Source organism: Vombatus ursinus, unplaced genomic scaffold (genome assembly GCF_900497805.2).
Source record: "Vombatus ursinus unplaced genomic scaffold, bare-nosed wombat genome assembly UNPS02009062.1, whole genome shotgun sequence".
Lineage (NCBI taxonomy): Eukaryota > Metazoa > Chordata > Mammalia > Diprotodontia > Vombatidae > Vombatus > Vombatus ursinus.
In genome coordinates this window covers 1,849,410-1,862,302 of record NW_020948840.1, presented here as the reverse complement: position 1 = coordinate 1,862,302, position 12,893 = coordinate 1,849,410, and the positions used below count along the sequence as shown (strand labels likewise).

General features: G+C 38.8%; 1 protein-coding gene across 1 annotated transcript; it reads left to right on the top strand.

The window, feature by feature from the left end:
- The first annotated feature begins 2,777 nt into the window (after nt 1–2,777).
- ODC1 (ornithine decarboxylase 1) lies at nt 2,778–11,865 on the top strand. Its single transcript, XM_027850493.1, has 12 exons — nt 2,778–2,931; nt 6,239–6,375; nt 7,022–7,155; nt 7,439–7,612; nt 7,799–7,971; nt 8,325–8,459; nt 8,559–8,640; nt 8,875–8,958; nt 9,517–9,679; nt 9,772–9,884; nt 9,977–10,191; nt 10,703–11,865. Exons 3-12 carry the CDS (start codon nt 7,054–7,056, stop codon nt 10,845–10,847), a joined length of 1,386 nt encoding a protein of 461 aa, XP_027706294.1. The 5' UTR covers nt 2,778–2,931; nt 6,239–6,375; nt 7,022–7,053; the 3' UTR covers nt 10,848–11,865.
- The last annotated feature ends 1,028 nt before the right edge of the window (nt 11,866–12,893 follow it).

Below are 12,893 nucleotides of genomic sequence, written 5' to 3'. Positions count from 1 at the left end.
CAAGTGCATACACAGACAAAAGGCACTTGGTTCTCCAAAGATTCAAGTTCTCTTAGGGACTTGTTTATACTCAATTTAGCACTATACTCTGTCTTGTATTTTTGTGTATCTGTGTGAGAATATATGCATAAGAGACAGAGAATCAGAGACAGAGCATGAAAGTGAAAGAAACAGAATTTTGTCCCTTCAAAGAGACTGCACATTTAAGCGGTAGCATGGAATTACAGAATTTTAAAACCTACAGAAGATTTGAATCCTACCTCTGAGTCTCACTTTATGTCACTCTGTTAGGCATTGGTCAAAAGAAGAAATGTAAACAATGTTTCTTTAATTTATTTTTATTTTTAGGCAATTGGGGTTAAGTGACTTGCCCAGGGTCACACAGGACAATGCTTCTTCTACTATTTACCTACCTCTCAGGTTTATCATCAAGAAAATACTTTGTAAAAAATGTTCATAGCAAAACTATGGTAACAAAGGCTGAAAACAAAATGGGTGCCCATTGATGGAGGAATATCTAAATGTGAAGGTGATACATCAATGTAACACAATATTACTACACTCCAAGAAACAAGAAATGTGAAGAATTCAAGGAAGGAGGGGGAAAGGGCTTGTATGAAGTGATGACATTGGGGTTGAAGAAAGCAAAACTGAAAGAACACAGCTACAATAATGTAAATGATAAGGACACCAAGAAGCAATCAAACTGGGGAATTTCGATGATCCAATCTCAGATCTGGCGAACTTATAATAAAGAAACATACCTTCCTCTTTTCAGTAGATTAGGTGAGGACTGCAGATATAGAATCATACTAGAATACAATGGTAGACAGAATCGTTGTGGTTTATTGACTTTGCTTAAACGTTTTGTTTTGGTTTAGTTTTACCGGGAAGGGCTCGTGGGAGGGGTGAATTTAAAGGGGGGGAGGAAATGATTGTGGTGAGAACAAAAGGCAACAGATAAGATTAGTTCTGAACAATGCTTTTCAAGCACTTTAAAGTGCTACTAAAATAACAATACCCAGTACAGTTCCCTGAAAACAGGGATAGGGACTGGCCCTGTGATTTCACTGGAGGGAGCTCCAGGTGCGGTACTTCCTCTGCTCAAGAGGTCAGCACCAACTTTGCAATTAACAGTCTTAAAAGAGCTGCCAAGAGCAGAAAGAGTTTAAATTGACTTGTCCACCCTCACGCCAGCAGCATATGTCAGAAGCGGCCGGACTTAAGACTGTCAAGGTCTTTCTCACTCCGAGGACAGCTCTGTCCTATGCCATGGGTTCACTTAACTCCTCATTTCAGACTTGCGTTTCATAGATTCATGGATTTTAAGGCTGAAAGAGACCTCAGAGAGAATTAGGGATACAAAGAAATAGTCCTTGCCTTCCTTTGGAGAACACAATGTAAGAAGACGTTAGTAGTAGTAGTAAGTAGTAGTAGTAGAAGTAAGAGAAGACAATGGAGAAGACAATTAAACTAGGCTTTAAATCTCTGCATCCTCGGTGCCTAGCACAATTCCACACACTACGGAAGTAGACGCTTAATAAACGTTCATTAGTTGATTTAGAAAATATTTGAGGTTAAAGGGCAGTGGCTAGAGCAGTAGAACATAAGTGAACATAAGTCCAACTTCAAAGGATACTAACTAGCTGTCTGACTACCCCCGCTAGGTGCCTCAGTTTCTTCATCTCTAAGATAGCTAGTGCTTTCTATGTGCCAGGCACTGTGCTAAACGCTTTACACTTATTATTCCAAGGATCAAGGTGCTTTTCATTTTACGATCAGGAAACTGAGGCTCCAGGAGGGAAAGGAGCTTGAGGACCAAAAATACACTTAAAATCCTATTATTTTAACTAATTTACTGAAACAATCCTTTCATATATATTGGCAACTTTTACCTAAGGAATTTTAAAGCACTGTCCAAAGCTAATTAGGGTGCAGAGAACAGCTCTCCCTCCTAAAAAGGAAACCTGGTTCAAAAGTCTGCCCTTGGGGGTGTGCGCATTCCCGAGATCTTACGGAAGGATCTCAGCGCACGTGAAGGCTTTATCTGACCTGCAGGGAGGCCTGAAGAAAGCTACTGGGTTGTAAAGAAAGTTCTTCATCACCCCCACTTTGGTTAACATCAAGGACTTTTGGTTTCAAATAAAAACAAATCTTGTTTTGCTGGCGAGTCAAAGAAAGGTGGAAAAATGCTCAGGAAACGCCGTGCATTTATTTAAGGCTAATTTTCACAAAGGATTATGGACCCCACTTCAAGGCTGCAAGAATTCATCCCAGTGCCTGAGCCCACAAAGGCACGTAAGCCGGAGGAAACTGCTCTGTCTGCAGAAGTGCGTTTCAGGAAACCCCCAGGCGCGCGAGGGGGTGTGTTTAAGTGTTTGCGCGCGCTCCCGCCCGCCCAAGAAGGGGGAGTCCGCGAGCTTGCCGGAGGGCTTGCACCGCTTAAGCTTGGGCGTGGAGGGGGAGGCGGGAGAGGAAGGCGGGGGATGGCGCGAGCCAGGCGCACGGGCGGGCGGGGCGTGCACACTCGGGGAGGTATTCGAATATGCTGACGTTTAACCGCCCGTCTCCCTCCTCTATTTCCCACCTCGTTCTTCTATTGGGCGCTGCTCCTGCCTCCACCTCCTCCCGGACGGAACCGATCGGGGCTGGTTTGAGCTGGTGCGTCTCCATGACGACGCCGCCGGCGCTATAAGTAGCGGCGCCGCGGAGCCGTCGGGCTTTGTCAGACCCCTTCAGCCTCCGCCGCCGGTGGCTCCTCTGCCACCAGCTCTCGTGCCACCTCGGGCCGGCGGCTCGGCGCGGCTCCTCCAGCTGGGCAGGAGGCGGCTGAACGGGGGCGGAGGTTGGGGGGAAGGCATCGTAGCCGTCGAATTCCGTTCATCTTGAGCATCTCCATGGGGTCTGCCCACTCCGTCCATGCCCTTTAAGGTGAGAGGTTGGGGGTGGGGAAGTGCAGCTCAGTCCGTGTCTGGGACAGCGACCAACCGGCGGCCTGTGACGGGTCAGGCGGCCACGTGTCCCTGTGGAGCCGGTGCCGGCCTCCGGCCGGCTTGGGACGTGGCCGACTCTGAGCCCCGGGAGGCTGGCCGGTGAGCGAGGCCGGGCGGAGACCCCACACTAGCCTCCGGAGGGGCGGGTGGGCGAGACCACCCCGGATGTTGAGGGGGGGAGGCAGAGGAGGAAGCGGTGGTTGAGACCACCCTTGCTACGGGGGAGGGGGGAGAGTGGAGAGCTGGAGTGAGGCAGGCGAGCGTGAGGTGAATGGCCGGTTTCCCCGGACCCTGCCCTGCCCGGGCACGGCAGCGGGCCCAGCTGGTGCGGCAGGTAACGGGCGCTTTGGGCTTTGATGGTTCTTACTGGAGGCGCTTCCTTTCACCACGCCAGGCCCCAAGCGGTTTGCCGGGAAGGAGGGAGGGTGAGAGCTGCAGCTGTCCTTTCACTTCTTCTTTTACCCTCAGTTGCTGGGGAGTTGAAGAGGCGGGCGACAGGAAGCTAAACGCTCCAAGTTCACCCCTGTTTGAATTCGCTGCCCGGGGAGCGAACTTGGCCACTCTGCTACTCACTGTGTGACCTTCCACTCGGGACTGTCACGTCACCCACTCCCAGCCCCGTGTTAACTGAAAGCAAAAATCAATCCATTGACTCCATCCGAATTTGATCTCGTTTGCAAAGACCGTGGGGTAGGGGATCCTTAACTTAAGGGTCCCTCTTTTAGCACTATGTTTCTGCGAACTCTACTGACAAGGCTGTGTGATGACCTTAGGCAAGTCATTTCAGTTCTTCCCGTATAGAAAAATATGTTGATCCGACTTATTTTAGTGAGACTTAGAGGTCCCACTAAATCCTATGATCTGTTGCAGTGCTCATCTGAAAATGACTGATAAATATAACGATTTATGTGGTAGTTGTGAGGAAAGTGCTTTTAAGCCATCTTGTAATAAATGTTAGCTGTGATAATAGCAAATTATTCCCCTTATGTGTTTTTTCCCAGCCTCCTTACCAACAGGTGACCCTTTTTCTGATTATAGCCTGGATAAAGACATTTTCTTTTCTTTTTTTTTTTTTTTTTTGTTACAGGGGTGGGTGGAGTGGTTGCTGAAAGCTATTTAGAAAGGTACTCATCTGATACAGAAACTTGTGGGAGTTTCTCCTTTCTTTACTAGGTCATCATGCTGAAATGGCCTTGTAGTAATTTTGATAAACATTGAGCTAAAATGACCTTAGAAGTAGCAACTCCCTTAATTGGTGTTGGCTAAAGTATTCTTAGTTGGTCAAAGTATTCATTCTAATGGTAATCCTATAAAAATTTAGAAGTAGACGTGAATACTTTAGACCCCAATGAGAATGGAATTTTAAGCACAGAAAGATATCTTTAGAGGTATATATTATCCTGACTGGCAAAACTAATTTTGGTACCAGAACTCAAAAGTTGACAGCTGCTTTTAAAGCATACTTAATTGTAATTAAAAAATGAGGTTATTTTTCCCTTCCTCCCCACTTGCCTCCAAATAGTGTTTAAACAAAATGCAAAATTTTTCTGGAACACCAGCCACAAAAGGTGTTAAATTTCAAGTAAAAATTGATTTTGAGACTGAATTTGGGTCTGCTGATCTCAAAATAAATATTAAATGTAGTTGGGTTCAGAAATGGGACAAGGGGATGAGAGGGGGCATACTTGTGATTTCGTTGATACAGGGAACTTCTGGAAGTTTAGGGACCTCTCAGGAGTGGGGAGGGGGTAATTTTAATATTTCAACCAGCCAGCTCATTTTATAACTGTTGCCATTTGAAATATAGGAGTAATAATTTTTGGCTATAAAGTACATTATAACTAAGTCTGAAAAACTGCAGCTTTAAATGTGTTTTAAAAATACATAGTGCATTTTTGATAGATGTCAAATAGAATAATAAATAAGAAAGAGCACTTCAACTAGAGGTGTAGCACATATTTTTTGCTATGGACATGAATAAAGGACTGGAACATTTTCAACTTGAATTTGAAGCTTACCTTAAAAAATTTTTATAGGGAAAAACAGTCCGCCCAATAGATTGTTTAAAACCTTTCTTTGCCCATTGGTAAATTGTTTTTATATAGACAAGATTAGCTTTACTTATTTTACTTTTGAACGAGTTTTAATGTTGACGAGGTTGGAAGAGAGAGTTTCTTTTAAAGTTATATTTTAAAACAGTTGATGATTTCAAATGCACTGGAGGTTTACTTTTCACTTAAATACCCATTAACCACTTTCGACTTGTAAAGTAGAGGCCATAAGAACAGCAAATATTTGTACCTTAGTTGCTCTATTTTGTGTTTGTAAAGATTAGAATTAGCTACAAAAGGTTGTTTTTTTTCTTTAAAACTTTAAAAAAAAATCTTTCATATACTCTGGTGACAGAATCTGGAGAGTAAGTTTTGTAGAAAGATTGTTGAAGAGGATGAAGATAATTGTGTATTTGGCTACCAACTTCTTGATTCTGATCAGCAGCTATTAAAGAGTAAAGGTTACTTCAGTATATAGTGATTGCAAATACAATTACCAAAATACCAACTACGCAAATAGTATTGAAACAAGATTCTTAAAATTAGTTTGACTCAAACTTAAATATTAAACTTATCCTGAAAATTTGTACTACATGTAATTAGGGATAGATGTTTTTTGAGGCATTTCAATGAAAATATTCTATATAAATAAATCTGACTAGTTTTTAGAACCTCATGCTATACATTTCATTTTGCTTTTGGCAGTTACTGAAACACCATTTTTTAACTTCTAAACACTGAATTGGGTGTTAGATGCGGGCAATTTGGTACACTTGGGTCATCAAAAAAGAATTTTGCACACAAGCTCTATTAAAACTTTCATACACCTGATATTGAATTATAGGTAACCTATGTGTGTTTTGAAGAACCATATGTATATCATAAAAGAGCACTGGGGAAGGAAGGACACCTGTGTTTGAAACTTAGCTCTGTCGCTGAAAACTACCTATGTATATCACCTTGGGCAAAGTTCTTTCTCTGCCTCACTTTGTTATGTAAAATGAAGAGGTCAGATGACCCTACATCAGGGTGTCCCTTCAAATTGTAATATCATAAAATTATTGAACTTCTGAAAAAACTACTAATTTATCATGAAGGATGATTAAATAGCTCTCTTAAATAAATATTTTGGGGTTTTTGTGATTTATTTTATACAAAATTTTTTTGATTGTACATTTTGTATGTCTTTATCAGAGAACGTCCAGTGCAACGGCTGCACCGAAGGCACAATCGTAGCCTTGTATTTAACAGGACTTTGTCTTCCTGGAGAACCACCTTCGGTGTAAAGCTGAAAATAGCTTGTCTTTAAATTCCATCTCTTAGTTTTCCGTGTAAGTAATTAAACTCATTTGTTATGTATTTATCTTAAGATTTTTTGACATGCCATTCATTTCTGGGTCTTTACTTCTCTGTGACTTGTCCCCCCCAGTTTGGAATGCATACTTTTAAGGCTTAGCTCTGTTTGATATTGTCTTCACACAACTGATATATTGATGTACTTCTTGAAATTCCTTTGTATTTACTCAGCTGTTATTGTAGGCAGATAGGTGGTATAGTGGATATAGAGTATTGGATTTGGACAGTACAGTAGGAAGACCTGAATTCAAATCTTGCATTACTACTTACTAGGTCTGTGACCCCATGAAATTCACCTAATCTCTGAAGAAACCTGAGTTTCCTCATCTTCACAATAGGGGGAAAATAGTACCTATCATTGGGCTGTTTTATTAGGAACAAATGATGATAACATGTGTCTTGCAAAACCTTTATTAAAACACTCTATGAATGCTAGCATATTTGTTGTATCATCTACAACAGATCTTGTTTCTTTATTTTGTTAAGTATCCTTGGTCCTTTTATGTAATTATTATTTACTAAGTATTCATTGCTTGAAGTTGAATCTTTAAAGCTTTTGGATCTTTGGTATTCAAACTTACTCAGGACAAATTTTTGTTTTTCCTGTCTATACTATAATAGTTTGTTGCACTTTAGAGGAACACCAAGAAACCATGAACAACTTTAGCAATGACGAATTTAACTTCAGTTTCCTTGATGAAGGCTTTACTGCTAAGGACATTCTGGACCAGAAAATTAATGAAGTTTCTTCTTCTGTAAGTATTAAGCTAAGCATATATTGCTTAAGTAGCTGCTAACCTGTAGCTTGTTAACACAGATAGTATCTGGAGCCTAAAAGAAACCCAGACAAAGCCTAAAGGAAACTTTGTCATTGGGGCATAAAGAATAGTCTATTAAAACCTTGTCCCCAGGGACACTAAATGGGGAAAAGTAATTATTAAAAAAGAATGACTTGAAGAAAGGGTGACTAGTAATATTTTCATGAACTATAATAAATGATTAAACATTTTAGATAATCTCTATACTAACTTATTTCAGGATGATAAGGATGCCTTCTATGTTGCTGACCTTGGTGACATCCTAAAGAAACATCTGCGATGGTACAAAGCTCTTCCTCGAGTAACTCCTTTTTATGCTGTTAAATGTAATGACAGCAGAGCTGTAGTGAAGACACTTGCTGCTTTAGGAGCAGGATTTGATTGTGCTAGCAAGGTAAGCTTTATTTGCATATGAGTAAATTGCTCAAATCAACATATATATGAAGACAAGTCAAATTTAATCTCTAGAGAAAACTCTGAAAATCTAACAAATGAAGGCTCAAATAACAGTTTTTTTCCCCTGGGTTTTGTTCATTCTGTTCTCATAATAAATTGCTTCTTTTTCTTCCCCTCTCCCCAGACTGAAATACAATTAGTACAAAGTCTTGGGGTGCCTCCAGAAAGGATAATATATGCAAATCCATGCAAACAAGTGTCACAAATTAAGTATGCTGCCAACAATGGAGTACAAATGATGACTTTTGATAGTGAAGTAGAGCTAATGAAAGTTGCCAGAGCTCATCCAAAGGCAAAGTAAGTAGTAACTGTATTTCAATATTTTGGATTTAAATTATTTGAAATTCTATATTTATTATATAGTTTACAGTTGACATTCTGTAGATGTACATTAATATTTGTGTTGAGAACAGGTGCAGAACTTGTTCTTCCACCAAATTTCCCTCCCTTCAAAAAAAATTCTAAATATATTTTTGTAAAATAGAGTAAACCAATTTTTTTTTAAAAACTTAAAAATATGTGTGGCATGGTGGGATTTTTAAAACGCTACTTAGGAAATGTTATGGTTTTGTTTTGTTTTGTTTTTCACTTGAATCTTAACATGATTAGTGTTTTATTGAAATTTGATTGGCTTTTTCTTGTCCCACTAGGCTGGTTTTGAGGATCGCCACTGACGACTCCAAAGCTGTCTGTCGTCTAAGTGTTAAATTTGGTGCCACTCTCAAAATTTGTAGGCTACTCCTTGAGCGAGCAAAGGAGCTGAATATTGATGTTATTGGAGTCAGGTAAGCTCATCATGTTGGAATTTTATAGGAAGGTGTCACATTTCCTTAAAAGTAAGTCATTATTTTGTCAGAAATAATAGAATAATTTTCTCTCCTTAGTTTCCACGTGGGAAGTGGTTGTACTGATCCAGAAACTTTCGTCCAAGCAGTTTCTGATGCCCGATGTGTCTTTGACATGGGGGTAAGTAATGGGGCTTAGAAGGGTATAAAAAACACCCATGGTAGCAATAGAATTACTACAGTTGTCAAAATAACTGTGCTGCTTGCCTAGCTTATTGAGTGAATATTTAATATAACTTTTGAAAAAATAAAGCATTGCCATCTTAGGATTTTTTTTTTTAAACTTAAATTTCTGTGGTTGGCAACTACATAATGAGCTGCAGTTGTCTGACAGTTTAATTTCCTTGACCTGTAGGTGGAGTTTGGTTTCAACATGTATCTTCTTGATATTGGTGGTGGCTTTCCTGGTTCTGAAGATGTAAAGCTTAAGTTTGAAGAGGTACTTAAGTTTTTAAAAACTATGCAGGATTTCTTGGTAATTAAGATTATCTGGAAAAGAATTTTCAAATTTTGCCAGGCCATTAATTTATTCCTAAGTGATATTAAGACTAAAAATTTGTAGAACTTCATTTTTTACTTAACTCTTGCTGTATTTTTTGTAATTTAGCTTTCAATATGCGTGACTAATTGTATAAAGGTTTATATCCAAAGCATTTTAACATTTAACATATATTAACATTTATTATACAAATGTAACTAGGATTAATTTTTAAAGTAGTTATTGATATACGATTATGAGAGCTTGGAACTTTTTAAAGTATTGTTTCACAAACGCTTAACACTTTAAAAAATCCTGTGCACTGTAAGGGTGTCTGGGAGAATTGACTAGTTCTGGGAGTAAAACTATGTGTTACATATTGTGGAGTTTAGTATTTGTGTTAATAGTGACGCCCCTATTCTGACATGCCATGGAAAATCAGTTAACCAAAACAAATTGCCACCAGTAAATGGCTGTCTCCTGATTTGCCTGTAAATAATTCATGGTTTATTCTCTTAGATCTCAAGTGTAATCAATCCGGCATTGGACAAGTATTTTCCTTCTGACTCTGGAGTGAGAATTATAGCTGAACCAGGCAGATACTATGTTGCATCAGCTTTCACACTTGCAGTTAACATCATTGCCAAAAAACTTGTATTAAAGGAACAGACAGGTTCTGATGGTATGTAGCAGTCTGTAGTGCCTGAAGTAAATAAATTTATTTGACTAACACAAAAAAGTCATTGGGATTTTTCCTCTTCTTCCTTTTTTTAGATGAAGATGAGGCAAATGACCAAACCTTTATGTACTATGTAAATGATGGAGTATATGGATCATTTAATTGCATCTTATTTGATCATGCTCATGTTAAACCTGTTCTTCAGAAGGTAAGAAGAGTCCCTTTAAGAAACAAGACAAGTAAAGGTCTTATTGAAGTGGTATAACAGTATTTTCCTGGTTTTGTTTTTGTTTTTTTCAGAGACCCAAACCAGATGAGAAGTATTACTCTTGTAGCATATGGGGACCAACGTGTGATGGCCTTGATCGAATTGTTGAACGTTGTGATTTACCAGAAATGCATGTGGGAGATTGGATGCTGTTTGAAAACATGGGTGCTTATACTGTTGCTGCTGCTTCTACTTTCAATGGATTCCAGACACCTACTATCTATTATGTGATGTCTGGGCCAGCATGGTTAGTTTTAAAATTGATTTTACTACATAATTAATAGTATAATTGGCAATATATTTATATAAAATGGGTAAGTAGATAGACACACCTGTCAGGATTTGTATTCATGTAAATTCACAAGTGCTCTTATTGGAAAGATTTGGTATTAAAGAAATGACTGCATTAAGAGATTGATTTACATTGCTATTATGTTTGCCACAATAATGGGGGGGAATTACAAGGCCATATTGTCAAAATATAATTAGTCTCATGAGATTTATGATAGCTAAGCGGTGATGCAGTGGATAGAGTGCTGGGCCTGGAGCCAGAAAGACCTGAGTTCAAATACAGCCTCACATAGTAGCTGTGTATGATCCTGGGGTTAACCTTATCTGTAAAAAGAACTGGAGAAGGATATCTTTCCCAAGTAAACCCCAAATGGGATCACAAAGAGTCGGACACAACTAAAATGACTCAACAAAAAATGAGACTTATACAGTATGGCTTTTTAATATGCTACTTCTGTGTCTCTCAGGCAATGCATGCAACAAATCAAGAACCAAGGTTTTCCGGCAGAAGTAGAGGATCAGGATATCAACACTTTGCCATTATCTTGTGCTTGGGAAAGTGGAATGGAACATCACTCAACAACTTGTACTTCAGCTAGTATTAATGTATAGATGCTGTTTGTAGCCATTAATTGCAAGTTTAGCTTGAATTAGAGCATTTTGGGGGACCATTAACTTAATTCCTGCTAGAGTTATTAAATATGTTTTAAGAATAGGGTTGGCACAAATGCAACAATATGGAAGACTAAGAGATGGGGTCACACTTATCTGTGTTCCTATGGAAACTATTTGAATATTTGTTTTATATGGATTTTTATTCACTTTTCAAATATGCTTCTAAAGATTGCCCCTCAGCTGCTAAGCAAGCATTTGTAGCTTGTGCAATGGCAGAATGGGATTGAGCTTAGTGTTGTGACCTGTTTTAAAATAAAAGTATATTGAAATAATTAGGTATCGGAAATTCGTATGATCATTCAAAACTGGTTTGCATATAATGCCATTAAGACAAGTAACCATAAATACTTAAGAGCAAATTCAGTTTCTTTAATTAAAGGTTTCGGCCAAGGATTTCTTCTCTTTGGGGGGTAGTGGAGGTGTATATATTTTGAACTCCCATTGTAATATCTCTGTCAAGATCTTAGGCATTTCTATTTACTATTTTAAGGTCCTGTACTTAAGATGCAAAAGATGTCAGAATGAGTTCAATTTCTGTCCTGCTAGGGAAAAAGACTATCAGATAGAAGGACTGAGATATAATCAATTTAAAATCTAGAATTTCAAGGCTTTTCTGCTGCCAAATAGTCATTACTTGTAACTATAAAGGTCAAAATGATGACCTAAGTCAATTGGCTGTTATCTAATGGCTATTTAATGCCCTTGCATATTTAATTGTTGAGGTAATGGTTAAATAATAATGGTTGAGGTAATAGTTAATAAAGTAGTTTGAGTCAAAGCAAAAAGATGTATGATGACTTATGTCATTTGCCTGCTTAGACCTCAAACTCTTATTTCTTCCCCTTCTCCATTCTCTCCATCTTTGCTACTGGGACAAGGTACAAGTCAGTTGCAAATTGAATTAGGAATGTAAAATGTGTCAATGGTGACAACTCAATAAATTCAACAGCAATAATTTTTTTTGGTGTTGTAGGTGTTTACCCTTCATTACATCTTACTTATTTCCTCTGGCTCTTGATTTTTAGTGAAGGAGAACTAACTATGAACCTTCTCTACATCTAAAAAATCTAAATCAGTTTCCAAAATCCAGACTTGGGCCCAAAAAGAGAAAAACTACTAAAATATAGTCTTTAATGTTGATGGTAAATTAACCACAATTTATATAGTGCTTTTATTTAGGCTTACAAAATCTATTCATCACAACCTTGTGTGAAAGTATATAATCAAGTATTTTATGTAGCAAGAAACTGAACTTGTTCCCTTGTCTGCTGTCTTCCTTGTAATAAGTCCTGGACTCCTGGTCTGCCACTCTTTTTAGCTTTGCTGCCACTTAGCAAGATAATTAGATCCTCATAATGCAAAGCTTTATCACAGGACAATATACTAGATGTGCTACAGTCTGAGCAGAATTGCATCAATGTTGAAGGCCTGGTCTTTGGAGTATGGTAAGGGAGAAAGCAGAAGCTATAATGCAGTCAGACTATCATTTGGTGCCCCACTCCAAGAACATCTCTTCCTACAACAGGAAGAAAGGAAAGTTTATCAGAACCTAGGTAGCCATACACATACGTGTATCTATTTTGACTCTTACTTAAGAGTGTATTAGCAAACACTGCTGCTCCCAAAAGGTCTGGTGGTAGCCGTTTCATATTTTGTCCCTAAGCATCTGAGCAATAAGCCTACTTCTACCTGTGTCTTCCCATATGCATTTGCTCCATAGAAATATTCAATCTCACCTTGTGGAATTTATCTTTGAGAGAGAGGAAACCACTCAAGAAATAAAAGGTTTAAAAAATTCTTTATAAGCCTATGTCAGTAACTCTTTCTCCTGACCTAGTGTGTGGCTGGGTTAAGTCAAAGTCAAAGTCAAAGGGTGAGTGAGCTAATTCACAGGTAGCTGAGTTAAACTGAGGGATATGGTCTGTTTCCTGAAAGCTTGGTGGTCGGGGGGGGGATAGACCACTAGGCTTGGAGTCAGGAAGT